Consider the following 24058-nt stretch of genomic DNA (forward strand, 5'->3'; position numbering starts at 1 on the left):
GAAATGACACTTGTAAATATGTAATTGTACAATCTTTAATATTTATACTTTATGTACAAGATTAATTATCTTTTAAATCTAACAGAATCATGTTTTTAACAATATTTTAAATCATTGACTCACTTTTTTTAATCTGTCACACAGACATATAACATTTGCTGTTTGTACTAAAGAAAAGAATATGATAAATAACCTGTACGGCACAAAATTGACTCATGTGAGCGTTTAACCATGTTAGAATGTCACCTCCTCAAAAACAGACCCGGACTTGTGTTTTGTTTCATCCACGCATGTTTGAGTGACCGTTTATTATCAATCTGTCTACATATTTGCTTTGTTCCACCTTGTGATGTCATCAAGCAGTAGTTTTCAAGCCAACAGCTATCTTTACCTTTTGTTCATTAGAGTCTGGCAATTCCAGATCTGAAATTATCCAAATGATTCTAGTGAAGGTGTATGGAGTTTAAAAACACAGTGGAGCACTTCCTGTATAACCATATGACATCACGAGGTGGAACATAGTGTGTTCAGTTTGAGAGAAGAACACAGCTGAAATATGCAGGATCTGAGTGTTAAACATGTGTGAAGAAACAACCCCCCCCCCCCGGTAATCCACTCATTGCCGGACACTAAACCAGGTTAAACAGGTCTAAACCAGGTCTAAACCAGGTCTAAACCAGGTCTAAAACAGGACTAAACTAGGACTAAACCAGGACTAAAACCACGTCTAAACCAGGTCTAAACTAGGACTAAAGCAGGACTAAAACCAGGGCTAAAACAGGTCTAAACCAGGATTTAACAGGACTCAATCATGCTGGGTGGACGTGTCTCCTCGTCTTCTATCAATAATATTTTAAATTTGTTTAAGTAAAGTCTGGGCTTTTCATTTTCTTTTAACAGATAAAACTTCTTATGTTACGGTATCGTCGTCTTTGCTTTTCTACAGAAAATCAAGTAATCCAAAGTATTCAGATTATGTTACTCACCTAAAGTCATTTAATGGATTCCGTTACAAACTACATTCTGGGGTGTGTAATCTGTAATCTGTAGGGGAATACATTTTAAAAGTCACCTTCCCAACACTGATTATAACATAGATCAGAAAATAGAGTGATATGGGCCCTTTAATACGACTCTAATGAAGGCTGGCCGATTATTATAAATGTACTTCCTGTCAGACTGGGACCTGAGAGGCAGAGCACTAAGTTTCGTCGTCCAAGTAGAAGAAATAAATAAATTCTGTCAACTGGACCAAAGTTTTTGAGTGAAAAGGTTTTGCAGCTCAAAAACCTTTTTTCCAGTTGACAGATGTGAACTTTTCTTTTGTATTGGCCTGGTTGTGTTCAGTTTCAGTGTTTTCCAGAACAACAAAAGTCTGTCTGTAAAATTAAGATGGTGCAGAGACTCTTAGAGCTATCAACATTTTTGTTCAAATAAACCAGGCATTGGCAGAGTGGTTAACATTCTGTCTTCACAGCAGTCCAGGTTTGAGCTCAACCAGTATTTAGGTGTGTTGCTGCTTTTCAACAGCAGATGGCACACTTAAACACTTTTTCAACAAGTAGCTAAATATTTCAAATATCAATAAATACTTTTTAGTTTTTCATTTTAAAAAGTGTATACTTTATTTAAATGTAGTGAATGAAATAATAGCAAACACCAAAACTTAAAACTGATAGTTATTGTAAAAAATGAAAGTAACTACAGTAAAAAAGCAAATATCAATAAATGATTCTCATCGTCAAAATCTTCAAGACAATAAAAACAAACATAACAGTTCATAAAATCAGTCATGTACATTCATAGTTAGTATCTAATAATATATATATATTATATATTATATATATGTGTGTTTCTCACCTTCCACGGTGGTTGGTCTCTCCCTCTCATTCAGCTCGGGTTCTCTACAGAGGCCTGGGAGTTGACAGTTCTGCGCAGTATCTTTGTTCCTGTCCTGCACTTTTCTGGACTGAGTTGTCCGTTGTTTTTCCCGGTATCTGTTGTAGCCTCTTCATTTGGAGGTTACAGCCTGAGTGTCTGATCACCACAGGCACCACTGATGTCTTCACGTTCGATGCTTTCTCCAGCTCCTCCTTGAGCCTCTTGGTTTTCTCTAGCTTCTCATGTTCCTTTTTCCTGATATTACCATCACTTGTATTGTGATGTCCACCACACGGGCTCTGCTCTGTTTCTTATCCACCACCACTGTGTCTGGTTGGTTCATCACCATCCTGTCATCTGTATCTGGAAGTCCCTCAGGGATCTTGGCTCGGTCATTCTCCACAACCTTTGAAGGTGTTCCACCTTGATCCTGGGTTCCAGCCTGTACTCTGCCAGATGTTTCTGTACACTAGGCCCACCACTTGGTTATGTCGCTCCATGTTTGTTTCCTGCAGCATCTTAACCTGCAGTTCTGTGCTGGACGTCTCAGGAGCCTCTTTGCACAGTCTCACCGTGGCTCTTGTCTGGTGGTAGATCTGGGCCTCTATTGCTCGAGTGCCAGGGCCTGTTCCTGAGCAGCCAGGATCAGTGCCTCTGTGTGTCCTTCAGACCAGCCCTCTCAATCATTGGTAGGATTCTTGATATCAGCCACTTCAGTTCTGTTTCCGGTGGTCCGCCCATGTAGGGGCTTGTCCTGCCATGATGGTCCCTCCAGCACCTCTTCCTCTGGACCCCACTGTCTGAGACCTTCTCTGAGCTCCTCATCTGTCGGGGCCTTGTCCTTGATGTTCTCAAGGAGCTTGGATGTTTCATCCTGGACAGTGGTTCCCACACTCACTAGTCCTCGGCCCCCTTCCTTCCGGCCTGCGTACAGTCTCAGGGTGCTGGATTTGGGATGGAATCCTCCATGCATGGTCAGGAGCTTTCGTGTCTTAACATCTGTGGTCTGTATCTCCTCCTTTGGCCAGTTACAATCCTGCAGGGTATCTGATCACTGGCAGGGCGTAGCTGTTATACATATATATATATATATATATATATATATATATTATATATGTGTGTGTGTGTGTGTGTGTGTGATATATATATATATATATATATATATATATATATATATTATATATATATATATATATATATATATATATATATATATATATATATATATATATATATATATATATATATATACATCAGTCACCTCCTCTACATGGATGACATCAAGCTGTACGCTAAGAGTGAGCGAGACATCGACTCACTGATCCACACCACAAGGATCTACAGTACAGACATTGGGATGTCATTTCGGGCTTGAGAAATGTAGCAGGATGGTGACAAAGAGAGGGAAGGTAGTCCACACAGAGGGGGTGTCACTCCCAGAGGGAACAATAGCAGACGTTGAGGACAGTTACAAGTACCTTGGTATCCCACAAGCAAGTGGCAACCTCGAAGAGGCAACAAGGAAAGCGGCTACGGCCAAATACCTGCAAAGAGTGAGGCAAGTCCTTAGAAGCCAGCTCAATGGCAAGAACAAGGTGCAGGCAATCAACAGTTACGCCCTGCCAGTGATCAGATACCCTGCAGGGATTGTAAGCTGGCCAAAGGAGGAGATACAGACCACAGATGTTAAGACACGAAAGCTCCTGACCATGCATGGAGGGTTCCATCCCAAATCCAGCACCCTGAGACTGTACGCAGGCCGGAAGGAAGGGGGCCGAGGACTAGTGAGTGTGGGAACCACTGTCCAGGATGAAACATCCAAGCTCCTTGAGAACATCAAGGACAAGGCCCCGACAGATGAGGAGCTCAGAGAAGGTCTCAGACAGTGGGGTCCAGAGGAAGAGGTGCTGGAGGGACCATCATGGCAGGACAAACCCCTACATGGGGCGTACCACCGGAACATAACTGAAGTGGCTGATATCAAGAAATCCTACCAATGGCTTGAGAGGGCTGGTCTGAAGGACAGCACAGAGGCACTGATCCTGGCTGCTCAGGAACAGGCCCTGGGCACTCGAGCAATAGAGGCCCAGATCTACCACACCAGACAAGACCCACGGTGTAGACTGTGCAAAGAGGCTCCTGAGACAGTCCAGCACATAACTGCGGGGTGTAAGATGCTGGCAGGGAAAGCATACATGGAGCAACATAACCAAGTGGCGGGCATAGTGTACAGAAACATCTGTGCAGAGTACGGGCTGGAAACCCCAGGATCAAGGTGGGAAACACCTCCAAAGGTTGTGGAGAATGACCGAGCCAAGATCCTGTGGGACTTCCAGATACAGACTGACAGAATGGGTGATGGCGAACCAACCAGACATAGTGGTGGTGGATAAGAAACAGAGCAGAGCGTGGTGGTTGACATCGCAATACAAGCGATGGTAATATCAGGAAAAAGGAACACGAGAAGCTAGAGAAATACCAGGGCTCAAGGAAGAGCTGGAGAGAGCCTGGAAAGTGAAGGCATCAGTGGTGCCTGTGGTGATCGGACACTCAGGGCTGTAACCCCCAAACTGGAAGAGTGGCTTCAACAGATACCGGGAAAAAACAATGGACATCTCAGTCCAGAAAAGTGCAGTACTGGGAACAGCAAAGATACTGCGCAGAACTCTCAAGCTCCCAGGCCTCTGGTAGAGGACCCGAGCTCAATGAGGGTGAGAGAGACCTACCACCGTGGAAGGTGAGAAACACATTTTTTTTATATATATATATATATATATATATATATATATATATATATATAAGAGAAATTCACTTGTCAACTGGACAAACGTTTTTTTTTTTTGTTTTTTTTTAATACGTTTCTGTATTTCAGCTAGAATTTATATTTCTTGTTGTTAAATCTAATAAAGGATTTAGTCAAACATTCTTGTCAGAGCCTGATGTCAGATGTCAGAAGTTAACAGTTCATACATGTACATGTACATTCATATTCCATCAGTTAGATTAGAGGTGGACAGTGAGTCACAGTGAGTCGAGGGTTTGTGGCTCCAGGTTCTTGGTGCTCAATACAGTGAACTTTGTCAAAGAGGAGTTTAAGAACTGTGGTTAAGCCTAAAGATAAATATCATTTTCATACATAACTTTTTTCAAACCTGTATTTTAGTAAATAGAATGTTTATTTCTTGTTGTTAATGATAATAAAGGATATAGTCAAACATTCTTGTCAAAGTCTGATCTCCTCACATGTCACAAGTGAAGCAGGGCTGGTTAGTATTTGGATGGGACAATATACAGAGGGACAACAGTGGCAAAATGCTGCTGTGTCCTTAGGCAAGACACTTATCTAGTATGAATGTGATGTGTGTTGGTGCAGGTGGTGGTCCAAGGAGCCGACTGGCAGCCTCAGTCTGCCCCAGGGCAGCTGTGGCAACAACAGTATCTTACCACCACTCAGTGTGTCCTGAACAATCCACAAAACTGTAAATCAACTCTGAGCTTGTGGAAAAATGATTTATAAGACTTTTGCATTATTATTTTTATTATAATTATTATTCACTTACTCTTGCCTGGACAGCAGCTGGAGTCAGTGTTCCCCTGTCAACATCGTAGGAAGTGGCTGAAGGAACTTGTGTTCAAATGACAAATCTCTTCAGTCATCAAAAGAAAAAAAGATATTTCAATTTTTTTGTTTGTTTTTTACTTTTTGTTGTTTAGTTTGACAGGTCACATTTCTCTGCTCTCATAGAACTGGCAGAAGTGTCCTGTTCATCTGTGTTTGTGGATCCTGTTCTTCCTGCTTCTGTCTCCTGCAGCTGCATCACCTCTGTCTGATTCTGAGGGTTTACTGCTCTTTGAGAATTGTGGTTTATATTATCCCCCTCATCGGGTTTGTCACCATGAGCCTGAGTCCTGATTTCCTCTTTCTTCTTCTCTTTCTTCTTTTCTATTGCCTCCAGTTTTGTGAAATGCTTTACGTCTCCCTCCAGCTTCCCTTTCTTCTCAATGGTTTTCCGAAGGAGCTTATCAATTTTACACATTTCTGAGTCAAGGTCCTTAATGATGCCTTCAAACTCTCCCATTTTTTTCTTCATTTTCTGAATTGTATCTTTTTTGTCTTTCTCAAATTTTGTATTCTCCTTCTTCGTAATGTCAGTCCTGAGTTGGTAAATATGTTGATTTATTTTGTCTTTGAGCTTCATTAGAAAGTCCTTTGTCCCTGTTAGCTCTTCACTGAACTCTTCAACAGAATTTAACTCTTCTTTGATCTTCTCTAAATGCTCCTGGTATTCAGTCAGTTTGTCGTCTCCACTGTGTTTTTTCTCTTCAGATCTCAGCACTTGCACAGTTTCTTTATGATCTTCTGGTTTCAGCATCTCCACAGCTTCTTCACAATCTTTATGTTGGTTCTGTATCATCTTGGTTTCTGTGGGGAAAGTCCATATATTTACATACATTTTAGAATCTTATTACTGATCCTTAAGAAAATTATTCAATTGCTGTAGTTTTATTTAAGACTCAAAAGACAAGACAATATGTCAAATGCCCTGTATTCTGAAATCAATGAATACATTTAGTGTCATGTTGAGGGGTTCAGATCAGTGTCAGTGTCATTTAAGAGGAACAGGAATATTCATTTATAAAATGTTAAATCTAAACTTACTGTTGATCTTAAATTTCCACACGGCAAAAGCAGCAGCAGCAGCAGTGAGACACAGCACCAAACCAAAGAGGACCCAGGCCACAGAGCAGGAGGAACAGGCCTCCAGGAATTCATCTAAACACAACGATATTCATGTCTCAGGACACTGTTTCACAGACTAATGCAGTATTGTAAACTAGAACTGAACTATTGGTGAAAAATAACTAACTGCAATTTGTCTCTGACATGCACTGAAACTGAGGTTAGAATTGTGATTATGTGTTTTTTAACAGTAGAGCCATGATCACAGTGAACATTCAAGAAGAGCATTAAGATTTGAGAGAAGCCATGAACCATCGACCTCACACAGACATCACTGAATGGAGCAGAGGATTGTCTGTGTCCTGACCTGCGATGCTGAGCTGGGCCTCTCTGCTCTGGCCGCTCTCCTGCTGCTTCACTCTGCAGGTGAACGTGTTTCCGAGCCTCTGCTCCACACTCAGTCTGCTGCTCACAGTGAACAGCTCGTCACTCTCTCCTCTCTGAGCCTCAGTCCTGAGCAGAACCGTCCCCTCTGAGTCCAGCCACTCCAGCTCCGGCCCCGGGTACCAGCCCCTGGACTCACACCTCAGCACAGGAGACCCCGAGCGCTCTTTGGTCAGACTCACAGAGGGAGGAGCCACGGACACTGGGGACAGAGGAACAGGCAAAGAGCAGAGAGCAAGAAAAGTGAGAAGAGAGACTGAGAGGAGAAGACAAAAACAGCAAAACCCATGAACAGAGCTAATGTTCTTTTCATGAATCTGTTCATCTGAACTCACTGTTCATTTTGGTTCATTCAGTTCAAAGATGCAGCTCTCATTACTGCCAGTTACAGTTACTTTTCCCACCACCAAACCGACCAGTGCAGTCTGACCAGACTAAACAAATATTTGGTTCAAGAGTTGTGTGCCATTCTAGTCGGAGCTTATTTAGTCTGTTATATTACTGCATTTGAGTCACTCACCGACCAGCAGAGTGACCTCCACTTCAGTGTCTGTCTGGGGCATGTAGCAGGTGTACGTGCCCACATCACTGGGCCTGACTCGGGTCAGACTCAGGGACATGTCCCCCTGCTGCAGACGCCTCTCAGACAGAGACGTGCGGCCCAGGTACAGGGAGTTCTGGTCCAAGAGGAAGTCCAGACCGTCGCGGCGGATGTGGACGTAGCGTGGAGTCAGGTCGTGTCGTGCCCACTCCACCACCATGTTCCTGAGGTCTTTAACAGGCTCCAACTGACAGGGCAGAGTGACATCACTGCCAACGGACACTATGATTGGCTGAGAGGGAGCGACCATCACGTACTCACCTAAAGAGTCGGATACAATGATTATCATTCTGGAAAAATCCAAAATTCAATCATTCTCTTCTAATAATCAAATGTCTTCTGCATCTACAATGTGTGTACAATGTTTCCAAAACATTTCACTGTCATCTGCTCTAGTTTCTATATTTTGTCATTGTCCTATAATAATAATAATCATTTGTTCATTCCTGGTGACAGTTCTGAGCTCACAGCACATTTCACAGCACATGCTCACAGGAAGGGTGGGTGAAGTGTCCTGCTGAAGGACACAACAACGGTAGGACGCGCTGGCTGTAGTGGCAATCAATCCTGTGATGCTTGGGGTAGTGTTTGAGGTGACGATGATGACTATGGTGATATTTGTCGGTTCTAGGATCATTTTTCACTTATAGAAAAACAAACTGCATGAAGACAGAGTGTCCTCAAAGTGTATGTCAGTGTTTCACATTTGAGAGTGGGACTGGGATGAAGTAATCCTCATATATTCATGCTTCTTGTACATGCATTATAAAATCACACAAAGCTCATCATAATAATAATAATTTACATATCCAAGACAAAGGAGTTACAGCACTGACTGATAAACATAACAGTCATTGTAAATGTAAAGCAGCCTTATAGTTTTCTTCTACTGAAAATATGGATTATACATTTTATTTTGTGAATTTGTGACATTTGTGAATGACTGACCCACACACAGAAACTTTTCCTACACTTTCTGACCACTGTTCGCTTAATGTCTATTAAAACCAGCACTTACTTTGACACGGAGGAATCAGTAGTAGTAGTAGTAGTAATAGTAGTAGTGATAGTAGTAGGGCAGAGGACAGAGGCTGAGACATAGTCACAGAAAACCTGGGAACAACACAGTTAAATAAATACTAAATACATGTGCACTTAAAAGACAAATAGTATGATTATTGTTAACATTATTCAAACATTTGGCACATCATAGCTTGCACATAACCAGAACTTAAAATAATAATAATAATAATAATAAAATAAAATAATCATTTAACACTGTGTCCCAGCTATGTTAATACATAAGATTTCCTGGATCTGTGCTGGCCAAAAATGAAACCATAAGGAAACGCCATAAACCTATTTACTTATTAACTTACCTCTGTATCAGTAACATGATTTATTTTTCATTTGACAGTTTTGTAAAAGAAGCTTCACAGGCTCATCTCTGAAACAAATAAATGATCAACACAAACACAACATACCTTTGATTTCATACAGTGTTTTTCCTCTGATGAAGAGTAGCTGCAATTTTTACAGATCACAAACCACAACCCTTTAAGCCCCACCCTTTTGTTATGTGACTCTGGTTATTTATTTACACTGTTGGGAAAGTTACTTTAAAACTGTAATGTGTTATTTATTACTTATTACTGTCATTTCATAGTAATTCATTACATTACAATATTACTGTATTTAAAATGTAAGACATTACATTACTATTGCAGCACTTAAAGTTACTCTCACCAAAATAACTGCGAAGATGCTGAACTTTTGTGCTGAACTTGAACTTATATGGACTGAACCAGGACTAAACCAGAACTAAAGCAGAACTAAACCAGGACTAAACCAGAGCTGAACTAGGACTAAAATAGGACGGGCTCGGAGGTGACCGCAGGAGAAAGGACCGTATGGAGTAAGAAAGCTTTCAAAAATATTTGTGTGCATAGAATAGAAATCCATGCGTATTTGGTAAATCTGTGCATATTTGTCTATACACATAAAATAAATATTTGTAAACTCTCCAATGAGTCCAGTCGTACATAAAATAGATTGTGTGTGTTTTATCCATCAGAATACAAATTGAAAAATTACGACATCAAGAATTACAATCATGAAATGAAAATTTATGATTCCGCTTTCATCAGTACGAATACGAATTCACAGACGGAATTTTACTGTCAAAAATACATCATCACTTCACAGACATTATTTATGGAGCAGAAGAAACATCGATCGAGATCAAGACTGTGCATGTTTAAGTTTATAGCAGAGGGTAAAAACAGAGTAATGGCAAAACAAGGTGCTACAACAGCGACCAACAGGTGGGTTCTTTCAAATTTATTGTAAAAATGTCTTGAATTTGGGAACTGAACGCTGCTGTGTAATGTTGTGTAGAAAAACCTCCTTTGAACGGGAAACTGCACCAATATGTTAGATAACATAGTGGAGACAGTTGGCAACATCAGATGTAACGATATCCAAGGGCTGATTAGCAAATAACAGTGTTCTCTGCATGTTTACATTAAAACATTCACAGCTACAGCCACAGCGAGCATCAGTCAGTCTGGTGCTGAGTAGTAGTAATAGTAGTTTACCATCACCAGGTATAGAGTGAATGAATAATGCTCTGTAAAGCGTCTTTGGGGACAGAAATGTCTGTGAAAGCGCTATATAAATAAAGACTTACTTACTAATCTTTGTCCCTCCCATTTTAACTTCAAGCTATAATACTCACACATATCTAATACACTAGTTTAGATATCTACTTCAAGGTTGTATTTAATGTAATGGTGTTTGTCAGTGTGCTCTCAGAACTTAAAATAAACACAGAAGTGCATCTTAGGTAGAGCAAGACAACGTGCACGTGACAACTTCCTCCATCTCTGTGTCAGTCTACTATTCCAATTTCATCTTTAGAAAAATGTCTGAAAATCTTAATGTTTAAAACCTAATGTTTAAATGATCTGTGCAACACTTTAATAATGAACTTTTACACACATCAAATAAATCAGGTAGGAGCATCTAAAACTATTTGAGACCACCACACACTGAAAGATCTTTAAACTGACCATGTTATGATTTTATTCAAAGGTGAAAAACATACTAAGAATTATGCATTTGTTCAACCAACTGCATTTGATGAAACCTGCAAATGTATTTAGTACAGGGGTGGGCAAACTTTTTGGCTCAGGGGCCACATAGGGTTCTAAAATTTGACTGAAGGGCCAGACAGGAGACAGGACATGACTGTTACAAGCCAGGTTCTATTGCACTTGCATTTGCGCTCACGTAGGACGTATCCTGCACTATGCACTGCAATGTCTGGACACATAGGTTCCAGAATACATGTAAGGTGAGGTCTACTTCACTGCACGCCATAGACAACCTGAGTCCTACACACTTAAATCTGTTTAAGCAACATTCTACTAACCCTAAAGTTACACTTGTAAACATTTACATATGTGCTACACCTTCACATTTACGACATTTATATGTGTCAATGTATGTGATTATTTCAGTTTCACATTAATTCCACTTCAAATGAAAACAGTGCAGTCTTATGTCTTCAACACTTCGACCTCACTCATGGTCCGAATACACTACCCGAAAATGACTCCTGTCACTTTCCCATAAAGCATTGCGGCCAACATACGCCGCACATCAATGTATATATAGTGCGCCATCTACTGGGAAACGCCGGAAATGCAGGAAAAATAAAACATCAACAAGGTTTAAAAATTATTGTTATTTATTCAAGTTTGGCAGGCCGGATTAAAAGGTTTAAAGAGCCGCATACGGCCCCTGGGCTGTAGTTTGGGGCAGCTGCAGCTATAATAGTAGTTTACTGTGGATGGAGTGAATGAATAATGATCTGTAAAGTGTCTTTGAGTGTCCAGAAAAGTGCTGAAAAAAATGTATTATTATTATTATTATTATTATTATTATTATTATTATTATTATTATAAGACACAATAAAGTCAGTTTTGGTACATTGCTGGAAATGGCCTTGCCCCTGGTGTTAAGGTTACAATTACCAACAATTACCAACTTCTCCACTGAGATCAGCTGCAGTCTTCTATTCTATTATCTTCTATTATATTCTTATTTATTATGAAGTTTGCTTGCACTGTCTTGTAATTGTTGCTGAGGTGAGTCTGTCTGTCTGAATCCAAAAACAGTCAAGCACTAAAAACAAAAATGTAAAAAGGAAACCACATCTCAGGGCAGAGTGAGAGACGACACAGACCTGTCAGCTTCCTCCATCTCTCTCAGTGAGTCTACACTTACAATTCATTAAAAAATATATGAATTAACACTTAAAATGAATTAAATCTATAAATGATCTGTGCAGTGATGAATGTGCTGGTGCTGATGTTGACCGTTCTCAACTGCCTCTCGAAAGCATCAGGTAAGACTCAAACTCACAAAATAATAAGAGAATAAGAGTTTTGTATTTCCGTGTGTGTAGTTTCTGGTGCTGTCTCTTGGTTCTTCAGTGTTATTTCACTTGCAACAACCACGGCACAACAATGTTATACAAACAAGATATTTATTGATGATACTGACAGATGTGTTGGGTAGAGACTCAGGATGTTATTAGAAATGTCTTTGAGGTTGGGCTGGGGATTTAATCTAATTCATTTGGGTTAGTAATAATTGAGATTTTGAAAAATTGCAAAACAGTGAAATCGAGGATTATTATGACACAGGTTTACTTCTGAATTTCTTACTTGAAAAGTAATATTATGCAGTTACAGTGAGATATCTATACAAATGTTATCAAAGGCAGTTAAAATCTCTAGTCTATAATAAGACTGAAGAGAGAAAGAGCTTCCCCTGTTTGAAAGACGAGCAGTTCCTAAATATGAGACTTGGATTAAAATCATTTAAAATCGGAGTCGTCCAGTGTTCACAAAAAAAATTTAGATTTAATTTTTTGGCCATATCACCCATATCAGCCCTTGAAGGGTGTATGAATTCTTTAATGTCTAATTAATTTGGTGCTATTATACCTGTTGTAAATATAAATGATAGTTTTACACCAACTGAGAAGCAGTTTGTTAAGAAAAGTTGAAAAATATGTTGAAAATGACTGTAAGTAGAGATCTATTTTAGAGTTCTATGTTGATGTCATCACACTGAGAGAATTCTGTCCAAAATGTAGGCTCAAGTTATACTTACAAAACACTGATACTTTAAACATGATTTCAACAAAATAAAGGTGTTTTGTTATATTTTTACTTGTCAAATAATCAGAAAATTTTCCATTAAAAAAACAAAACAAAAACATTTTATTTGTTTGAGCAAGGTACAAGAAAATCAATAACAAAAACAAGGATATGTGGGTCAAGCAGAAGTAAACATCAAGGCCGAAAATTCAAGTTAATGCATCTGGTATAAAAATGTATTGAACAGATACATATGTACTCGAGTTTGATGAAACTGTTGACCTTTTTTCTGTACCATTTTTGGTTCTAAAGTTCCATATGTTTTAAACAGACCATGTATGAAACATGGAACAAAAATTATTTCCCAAATTTCAAAGACCTGAAAATCATGTAAATAAATGGATGTATTTCATCATATCTTGTGTTATTCCATCTTTGAACTGTTGATGAAGGGAAATATTTTTCCAAAAAAATGTATTTAAAATGATAAAAATTTGCTTGGAAGGACTGACATATTTTATAGAAATAGTTTCCTTTCATTTTGAAGTAATATTAAAGTATTCGGAAGAAAAAAGTGACAAATGATGTAAAATCCTGCACCTTCTACTTGTTTGTACAATTTTCCCTCCGTTACCATGACCTTTCTTAATAAAAAATCTCATGAGTCAAAAAGTAAGAGGTTTTTCAACCTAATCTTGTACCATATGGTAGAAAACTATATGAAGCAAATATTCAAACCAGTTTGTTAAGGATATGGAAGTGAGAACCAAGAGTTATCACTGTTTGGATTTATTGCCCAAAAAGTGCTGCATATTTCATTCCCTCCGTTACCGACATGAGTTTTTACATTTTTTGTCAACAACTTGAAAGAATATCACAGGTTTAACTTGACCCTGTTGGAGTGTAACTCTTTCCTACATTCTGATACTTTACTTATTTCAATAGTCCCTCTAGTTTCTGAATAAGAGACATTTGAATGTCAAAAATCTGCCCCTGTTTCCCTCCATTACCACTTGACCAGAGCCATGTACATATTTGGGACCTAGTGATCAAAAGGAGCAGCATGAAGTTTAAAAAACATATAGTGTCCTCTAGCCCTACTGTTTTACATACATGTAAAACATGTGGTTGACACTTTTTTTAAATAATCTCTGTGCACATTAGAGGAGTTTTGGCCTACTCTACATCATGGAAACCATCACTGAAACCTAAAAAATGGCCAGGCTGGGAAGGAAAGTGTAAAATGTTTTGTAAAATCTTAAATATAATGATGTTAACTGTTTTTAGTAAAATGCGTAGTCCAACCTTTTACAGGCACTTTAATCATAAAAGCTCTATTCATGGACGTCTGTGTAATCCCTCTGTCGTCCAGGTGTCAGTCAGTAAGTCGTAGGTTGTTTTTTACTTGAGCCTCGTAATCATCTGTGTTCAGAGTCACAGTGCATCAAAACCTTGATGTTTATGGCTTCATTGCAGTTCACATCTCCTTGCCAGAACAGACACCAGCTGATTTGAATACTTCAGGAAGTACTTCAGAAGTTTATGACCATACCGGCTTGTCAAAGCCTGATCCCATCACATCTCAGAAGCTCAGCAGGTCTGGGCCTGGTCAGTACTTGGATGGAGACACTGGGAAAATCAGGAGCCACAGGGGGACACCAGTCGTAAAAAAACTGTTGTTGTGTCCTTAGGCAAGACACTTCACCCTCATTGCCTAGTATGAAGGTGGTGTGTGCGTGAGTGATGGTGGTGGTCGGAGGGGCCGATGGTGCAGATTGGTAGCCTCGCTTTGGTCAGTCTGCCCCAGGGCAGCTGTGGCTACAGTAGTAGTTTACCACCAGCGGGTCTGGAGTGAATGAATAATGAACTGTAAAGTGTGTTTAAGTGTTCAAAAAAGCACTGTATAAAACTGATGCATTATGATTATTCATTAAGTACACACTGACAGGCCAAGCTCGTGCTCAGGGCGAGTGGTTTCTGAAGTTTGGGTTTCCTGCTCACAGTTACCCTGATAGAGCTGAAACTTTGAAACCAAAATGAGTTATATAAGTCCTGCCCACAAAACAAAGAGTTTTAAAGTGAAACTGCCCAGTTTTTGATCACAAGTTAGCTTCACTGTCTTACCCTCTTCTCAGTCAAATGGCATCTTGTTCTTCTACAGAGCGTACTTTCCCTCGTATTGTCCCTTCCCAACTGCAGTTCTTGGAATACACCAATCTTACTGTGACCTGTGAGGGATTCTTCAATGACATGATCCAGTGGAGGGTGCTGAGGAAGGATGAGAAAAGAAACCGAAGAACTTCTTGTAACAAAAACACGGATGCTTTTGGAGCGTGCCACATTGAAGCGCTGTATCCATCCGACTCTGGAGAATACTGGTGTGAGAGTGACGACAAAAGGAGGAGTGAAAGAGTCCAGGTCACAGTCACAGGTACATTTGTGGTGCAAAATTTCTTTTCAAACGACACACAGCCCATCAAACTTCAGACTAAACCAGGACTAAACCAAGTCTATGTCAGCACTAAACCAAGATCAAACCAGGACTAAAAAAGACAAGCACACAGGATTACACTTCCACTAGAACACACACACACATACACACATACACACACACACACACACACACAAAACAAGCAGAATCAGAGAGAGCAACCTGGTCCCCATGAGGCGTCGGTGGGTCAGTTCATCTCCACAGAAGCAGTTTATGAGGAGCCCAGCCCATATCACATGATCATTATATCCACAATGTAATGTGTGTATGTGTACAGGCCCATGAACATTAGTGTGATATTGGTCACAGAATGTCTGAGAGAGAATGTCTGTGTTTACTAGTGTGGAACCAAAATGTCATTTTTCATGAGTTGTGTGTCTGTTCGTTGTGTGACTGTACATCAGTGTGTGTGTGTCACCAGAAAAACAAGAAATGGAAATTATTTTCGTTCCAATTTGAATTTTAACGGCTACACTGAAAGAGAAAGGAACTGTTCTAATGTGATTATCTTGAAAACTATTAATATTTGACTATACAAATGCATAGAATTATGAATAGATCATATTTTTTCTGAGATTTTGAGACACTCCCGATGCTCGAGCTCCATCTTTGGCAGAGTTACGAGCAAAAAAGCATATTTGACCTTGGTTACCTTGACCTTCAAGTGACCTTGACCGATTTCAACCTGTAACATCCAGTGTACACAGGTTATGTGTGTGCCAACTTGTGTGATGATTGAGTGAATATTTTAAGCTGCAGATGGTTCAGAAATTGCAGAAATTGCCAATCCTTTATAATGGCGTGACCTTTCAACTGCCCGTGTGACCTCAAATGACCTCAGATCATCACCAAACTTTTTTTGCGGCATCGGGCACAGGGGCTCGACCCACGTACCAAATTTGGTGACAATCGGTCACACAAATCTGGACACACAGAGACAGACACACACACACAGACACACACACACACACAGACACACACACACACAGACACACACACACACAGACACACACACACACACACACACACACAGACACACACACACACACACACACACACACAGACACACACACACACACAGACACACACACACACACACACACAGACACACACACACACACACACACACACACACACACACACAGACACACACACACACACAGACACACACACACACACACAGACACACACACACACAGACACACACACACACACACACACACAGACACACACACACACAGACACACACACACACACACACACACACACACACAGACACACACACACACACACACACACACACACAGACACACACACACAGACACACACACACACAGACACACACACACAGACACACACACACACACACACACACAGACACACACACACAGACACACACACACACACACACACACACACACACACACACACAGACACACACACACACACACAGACACACACACACACACACACACACAGACACACACACACACACACAGACACACACACACACACACACACACACACACACACACAGCACACACACACACACACACACAGACACACACACACAGACACACACACACACACACACACACAGACACACACACACACACAGACACACACACACACACAGACACACACACACACACACACACACACACACACACACACACAGACACACACACACACACAGACACACACACACACACACACACACACACACAGACACACACACACACAGACACACACACACACACACACACACACACACAGACACACACACACACACACACACAGACACACACACACACACACACACACACACACACACAGACACACACACACACACACACACACACAGACACACACACACACAGACACACACACACACACACACACACACACACACACACAGACACACAGGGTGAATACAAAACCTGGTCAACCCTTCAGGGACCAGGTCATAAAAACATTGTGGAGATGGCAAATAAAGAAACCTGTAGATAATATCATATGTATTATAGTCATTACTGTATGTATCAAGTTTAGCCGAAACCACACTGGTGTGAGGAGTGAACCACAGTTACACACACACTTACTTTAAATCAACTGTGTGAAAAACTGACATGTGTCTTAAGTGCTGAATATTACTCTTTACTTTATAGTGACTGATGTAATCCTGGAGAGTCCAGTTCGTCCGGTGACGGTTGGAGATCATGTTACTCTTCGTTGTATTAAAAGGAAAAAACTAAAACCCTCCACAAAGTTTGACTTCTACAAAGATGGTGTCCATGTGAACACAAGTTCAACTGGAGAGATGATCCTCCACAACATCTCACTGTCTGATCAGGGGCTCTATAAATGTAACGTATCTGAAAAGGGGTTCACCAAAGAAAATCTGCTGCAAGTTAAAGGTGAGTCCTGACACTGTTCTAATATTTGAACACATTTGATGTTTCTAAAGTGTGATTGTTTTGTCCAGCTGTGCTCCTGGAGCTTCCTGACCGGCCTGTGCTGGAGGGAGAGAACGTGACTCTGTTCTGTAGAGACAAGATGGCCGCTTCAAACTACACGACTTTTTTCTACAAAGACGATGAAATGATCGGGAACAGTTCCTCTGGAAAGTTGACACTGAACAAAGTTTTCAAAACAGACGAAGGAGTTTACAAGTGCCAAACCTCAGAGGACAGAGAGTCGGAGGAGCAGTGGCTGGCTGTGAGAGGTGAGAGGTTGTTTTTTTTTTGTTTGTTTAGTTTTTTGTTTTTTTAATCCTACTAATTTGAAATGTAACATGAAAGATCAATTATGACATTATGAATATATAAACACATAGAATATTTTTTAAAAGCAAATATGTAATTCAATTATTAAATGCATATAAATATATATAAATATATTCACTATAAATAATAATACTTCACTTTTTTCTTCACTACTTAATTCCATTTATTAGTACACATAAAGTAAAAAAACAAAACATTGAATGAGAGTTATGTCCAAACCTTGACTATATGGAGAATAAATGTGTATTTCTTTCTCTTCAGGAGGGAACAGCTTCAGCACTTCTGATGTTTCTGGCGTGACTCACTTTAATATGTTTTATCTCTCGGGGCTCATCGCTCTGCCTGTGCTGCTGTTTGTTTTGGTGTTCATCTATAAAAAATACAAAGGTAACTTAATCACCTGCTTAGTTCTATGGAGATGTCATTGCTCTGTCTGGAATGTTCCACAGTACATTTATTCAATATCAGGTGGTTTTATAGCTCAAAAATACCTCGAAAAACAAACATTCTCACTGTGACCGGGGTCACCTCTCCACAGATCTGACCTGTAACTTGGTCTGGTTTGGTATTAATGAAGATAGAAAGGTTTATACCATATTGTGAAACATTCCAGATGAAGCAATAACATCTCCATGGAGAAAAGTATCTGATGGTCTTCTTCAATAACTTCTTGGAGAACTAACTGAAAATATAAAACCTCTCTCGTTCTGTAGGACCTCCAGTTACAAACGAAGAAGATGAAGCAAAGTACACCGCCCTAACTAAAAGAGATACTTCTCTGTACCATGAGTTAAAGCCCCCAAACTCAACTTGTTAGACAAAAAATAAATAAATAAATAAATAAATAAAAATATATATATATATATATATATATAAATATATATATATATATATATATATATATATATATATATATATATATATATATATATATATATATATATATATATATATATATACTTTCTATTTCCATGGAATTATGCAAAAGACGTGCTACTAACAGAAAGTTACACAGTGTTGCTTTACAGTACGGTCAAAACCACACAAGAGATGTGATTTACTGATTTGTACATTTCAGTGAACTTGTGTTCATGTTACAAAGATAATAAAAATATATATCCATACACATTTACTGATACAATTATACATGTGTCATTATTTTAATTATTTTGTATTTGCCTAATACAAATAAAAGACATTAAAAACACTGTAAATACAATGTGTTATGCATTGAAAAAGTGAAAATATGAGTTAATAGTTAAATAATAGTTCAAAGATTAATTTAAGAATAATAGGATGAAAAAGAATAACAAAGACACTGTGGTATTGTGGTTAAGACTTGTATAAGATGAACTAACAGTGTGGGAGCATGTTTAATGTGTGGCTGAGTTCCCTGTGGTGCACTAGTCTAAAACCTCCACAGAACACATGCACGTAGAACGTACGACTAAGATAAGATCCTCCTTTATTGTCTCCCATGGGTCAAATGTGTCTTGGGACGGGGCAGGGACGGCACCAAACATGTTCTGGTTGGAGGAGCTGTGGGGTCTAAGATCTTCAGTGGGGGTGTACACTTCACATGTTCATTTAGAGCCTTTTATGAATGTGAGCGCACACCCCCACCCCCCACCATCTTTGTGTTGCTGTTTTAAACCAGTTCAAATGTAGTTCGCCCCTGAAGTGATTTATTAAACCTCATATGGAATGATTGTTTTATTGTAGTCTCATTTTGAACTCTCTGTGGTTTCCATTTCAAGGCATTTTAGTGGAGATTAATTTGATTTAATGTCCTATGAAATGGCAATGGTCATTCTAGGGGAGGCTAGTGCCCCCTCAAGCCCCCCTGGTGCCGGCCCTGGATAACAGGCTAACTGCACAAGAAAAATATCAAACCATAAACATGTGTTAGTGTTTGACTATTTATCAACACAAGGTCACACTCTCACTATTTCTCCTTTTACAATTACAAACTAAACAACTATATTCTCTTACAACATAGCATATTTATTATATAGAAACAACACAGGTTTTGGACAAAACATTGTCTCGTTGTTTGTGCTTAGATGGACTTGTGATGTGTCAAAGATTCAGTCTGAAACTCTGAACCAGAAACAGACAGGAGAAGAGGAAGTCTCACCTCAAGGCGCTGCATTGAAGACATTGTTTCCTGCGTTTGATGTCTCTCAGGAAACTGGGGTCATAGTTTGTTATTTGGTCACATAGAGTGTAGCTACGACGAGGTACAATAGCTGTCAATCAAACAGGAAAATGGGAAACATAGAGACACGATTGGTCTGTTATTAATGTTCCTATCAAGGACAAAATTAAGGACAAAATTGTGAAATAAAAACACCTGGATCATGAAGAGTGGGTTAATATGAACCAGAATGAAGAGCCTAACAGCAACAGATTTTTCAGTAGAAAGTGAACTGTGCTGAGTTTATGAAGCCAAATTGTCCCCATGCTCACTCCCTATTTGAAACATCACACCGAGCAATCATGTCATGTCCATCTATATACACAGTCTATGTTTGCTTAAAAACACAAAAGAAAAGTCATAATTGTTAGATGTTTTCAAGTAGATTTCTATCACCTGCTGAAAAAATAAAATAACAGCTTTAAAATCTTTAAATTTTTGTATGTTTTGTATCAATGAGTTTTAGAGTGATGAAGAATAGCACCGTTGCCATAATGATTTAAAATTCTAAACAAAATGTACAATGTGTTGAGTTGTCACCCATGAATATTCATCTTCTCTAACACTCAACTGTTTGGTGTTGTCACCAGTTATGTTTATAGCAGTTAAGCTTTTCTTTATGGACTGGATTTCTTGGTGTAGTTCGAGGAGCCTGAGGGGTCTGGTTTGGTCACCACAGCATTGATTATTGCCAGTAGGTTTACAAAGTGCTGTACAGCAATGAACAATACAAAGAGCATAAAAACAGCATACAGAAAGCATGATGCAAACAATTCAATTCATTATAATCAATAAATGAATAAAATAGAATAAAAAATAAGCAATAAAAGCAATAAAATCAAGGAAGGCCAACCAATAAATCCTGCGAGATGGTTATGTGAGGGTCTTATTCACAGTGAGGGGAGGAGGTGGACTGGTCAGATGAGGTTTCTGTGTAGGATTCTTGTAGTGACGTTTAGGGCAAAGGGAACTGAGTTTTGATATAATTGTGGTGTCATAACTTTAAACCCATGAATTCTCAACTATTGAGCTCTCTTCCAAGATTAAAATAGAATAAAAAATCTTCCATGGCAACCAAGCATTTCAACTATTAATGTTGTTTGTTTTGTTTTGGACAAGATACAGAATTCCCCGTTAATAAACATTTTTATTACCACAATTTGATGTGCATATATATATATATATATGTGTGTGTGTGTGTATGTGTGTGTATGTGTGTGTATATATTATTATTATTTTATTATTTTTTTTTTTTTTTTCCCCAGAAGCTCAAAGTTTTACTGTTTCGTAAGCTACTATTGTAGCCACAGCTGCCCTGGGGCAGACTGACAGAAAAGAGACTTGCCAGTCCCTCTGATCGAACACCAACACTCATGAACACACCACATTCAGACAAGGCAATGTGGGTGAAGTGCCTTGCTTAGGGGCACTGGTCCCCCACTGTGACACAAGGAATTCCCTGCACTCTTCTACTCAAGTACTTAGAAGGCCAAAAATCTGCATATTATTAAAAATGATTTTACATATGTAGCCGCACATAGTTTGGCCACTGTCGGCCAACACAGGGGCATAGCGGCAGCAGGCACGCCCCCTCTCTCTGCCTTCATTTCTGTATTGCCAAATTACTCGCAGTATTTATTAGTGCTGTCATGCGATTAAAAAAATTGAGAGATTAATTAATTATGATCTGTAATTAATTAATCTAATTAATCTCATTTTAATCTCACCTAAAAATTGCTGAGAAAAGCTTCAATTTGAGGTATTTTCATTTAAATTCATTATTACATTATTGTGGCAGATCAAAAGACTGATATAGAACAAAAAAAAGTGACTTTATAAAGTCATTTATTGTTTAACAAATCTCTCCAAATTGGCTGTTGAGCCCAAGTCTCCATGAATAAGAAACTGTTTACTGTAAAGTAGCAAAGACGAGGAAATCTGAACATAATAACTTTTGTCTACTTAAAGACAATAAAAAGTCCAGTCTTTCCTTAACCATATTAAAAATATTATTAATAGAGAAATGCTTTATATATGAGATCATTGGTTTTAGTCCTGGTTTAGACCTGGTTTAGACCTGCTTTAGTCCTAGTTTAGTCCTGGAATGGATTAATCCTGTTTTAGTCCTGGTGTTAGTTCTGGTTTAGTCCTGGTTTAGTCCTGGTTTAGTCCTGGTGTTAGTTCTGGTTTAGTCCTGGTTTAGTCCTGGTTTTAGTTCTGGTTTTAGTTATGGTTTAGTCCTGGTTTAGACCTGGTTTAGTCCTGGTTTAGTCCTGGTTTAGTCCTGGTTTAGTCCTGGACTGGATTAGTCCTGGTTTTAGTCTTGGTGTTAGTTCTGGTTTAGTCCTGGTTTAGTCCTGGACTGGATTAGTCCTGGTTTTAGTCTTGGTGTTAGTTCTGGTTTAGAGGCTCACAGGAGGAAGCGCGGGTTTACGTCGCGTACGCGAGAAAACACGATCCACACGCGGCTCACGGGAGCACGTCGCTGTCCACGCAGTAACTACGGAAGGAAACGTGGTCCGCGCGTTCTCAGGTTAATGACGATGATGTGTGTGTGTGTTGTGTGTGTGTGTGTGTGTGTTGTGTGTGTGTGTGTGTGTGTGTGTGTGTGTGTGTGTGTGTGTGTGTGTGTGTGTGTGTGTGTGTGTGTGTGTGTGTTGTGTGTGTGTGTGTGTGTGTGTGTGTGTGTGTGTGTGTGTGTGTGTGTGTGTGTGTGTGTGTGTGTGTGTGTGTGTGTGTGTGTGTGTGTGTGTGTGTGTGTGTGTGTGTGTGTGTGTGTGTGTGTGTGTGTGTGTGTGTGTGTGTGTGTGTGGTGTGTGTGTGTGTGTGTGTGTGTGTGTGTGTGTGTGTGTGTGTGTGTGTGTGTGTGTGTGTGTGTGTGTGTGTGTATGTGTGCGTGTGTGTGTGTTTGTGTGTGTGTGTTTGTGTGTGTGTGTGTGTACCCAGGTGGTTACTGCCCACACCGGGTGCAGCCACATGTAGCCTGTCCTAGGTTATTTTATAATCCCTGCTGATTTGTGTCTGCTTTTAACCATAGTCTGAATTCAAATATCTATATTTTTGCAAAAAACACTGGTAAATTCTTTTCTAAAACATCTCATTTTAACCACCACCTGCAGTCCTTACCTGTGTTTTTAAGTAGCCTGCTCATTTGGTTACACATACATCTATTAAATATAAAGTATGTAAATGTAATGTAAAAATGCATGTAATGCAAATTACATTAAATGTAATGTAGAAATATAACGTTGTGATGTCATCTGAAACCTGGTAACAACTTAAATCCCCATCATCACCACTGTGGATTCTTTCCTCTTTCTCTGCACAACCATCACTCACTGGGAGCCCAGCATCAGCTTCATCATCCAGAAGGTCCAACAGAAGATGTAATTCCTGTAGCAGCTGAGGAAAGTCGAGCTCCAGCCCAGATGCTGGCGCAGATTTACAATAACTAAATAAATATAGATGTAAATAAATCAATATCATTGAGTCCATCCTCACCTCCTTCATCACAGTGGTACACTGGGGGACAGACACAGACTGCAGCAGATCATAGTGCTCTCCACTGCAGAGCTGGTTGGATTTACTATTATTACTTCTTGGTAGCAACATATTGTCACATTCCCAGTTAGTGAATGTTCACTTGCAATGGCTGAAAAGCTTTTCTGAAACTCAGTTGTAAATGTGTCTACAGCAAATGCGCCAGTCTGAAACTTTCAGATCCAGAAATAACCAGGGAGGTGAAGCGTCACCTACATCAGTGACACATCTCATGTTGAACAGAATGTGAGATGATATGGACCTGA

General features: G+C 39.6%; 2 protein-coding genes across 2 annotated transcripts; one reads left to right on the forward strand and one right to left on the reverse strand.

Moving 5' to 3' along the window:
* Window positions 1-5401: 5401 nt before the first annotated feature.
* Window positions 5402-8244, reverse strand: LOC110161154 (butyrophilin subfamily 2 member A1-like). Its single transcript, XM_055156239.1, has 5 exons — window positions 8076-8244; window positions 7527-7868; window positions 6930-7208; window positions 6542-6655; window positions 5402-6304 (listed from the first exon to the last, which is right to left on the reverse strand). The coding sequence occupies exons 1-5, from the start codon at window positions 8242-8244 to the stop codon at window positions 5592-5594; spliced, it is 1617 nt and encodes a 538-aa protein (XP_055012214.1). The 3' UTR covers window positions 5402-5591.
* A 3719-nt stretch (window positions 8245-11963) lies between these two features.
* LOC129409719 (Fc receptor-like protein 5) lies at window positions 11964-18872 on the forward strand. The gene is made up of 6 exons (XM_055156240.1): window positions 11964-12018; window positions 14940-15209; window positions 17438-17686; window positions 17755-17994; window positions 18317-18442; window positions 18769-18872. The coding sequence occupies exons 1-6, from the start codon at window positions 11964-11966 to the stop codon at window positions 18870-18872; spliced, it is 1044 nt and encodes a 347-aa protein (XP_055012215.1).
* Window positions 18873-24058: the final 5186 nt, after the last annotated feature.

This window comes from Boleophthalmus pectinirostris, unplaced genomic scaffold (assembly GCF_026225935.1).
Source record: "Boleophthalmus pectinirostris isolate CB_2022bp ecotype Guang Dong unplaced genomic scaffold, ASM2622593v1 HiC_scaffold_20, whole genome shotgun sequence".
Lineage (NCBI taxonomy): Eukaryota > Metazoa > Chordata > Actinopteri > Gobiiformes > Gobiidae > Boleophthalmus > Boleophthalmus pectinirostris.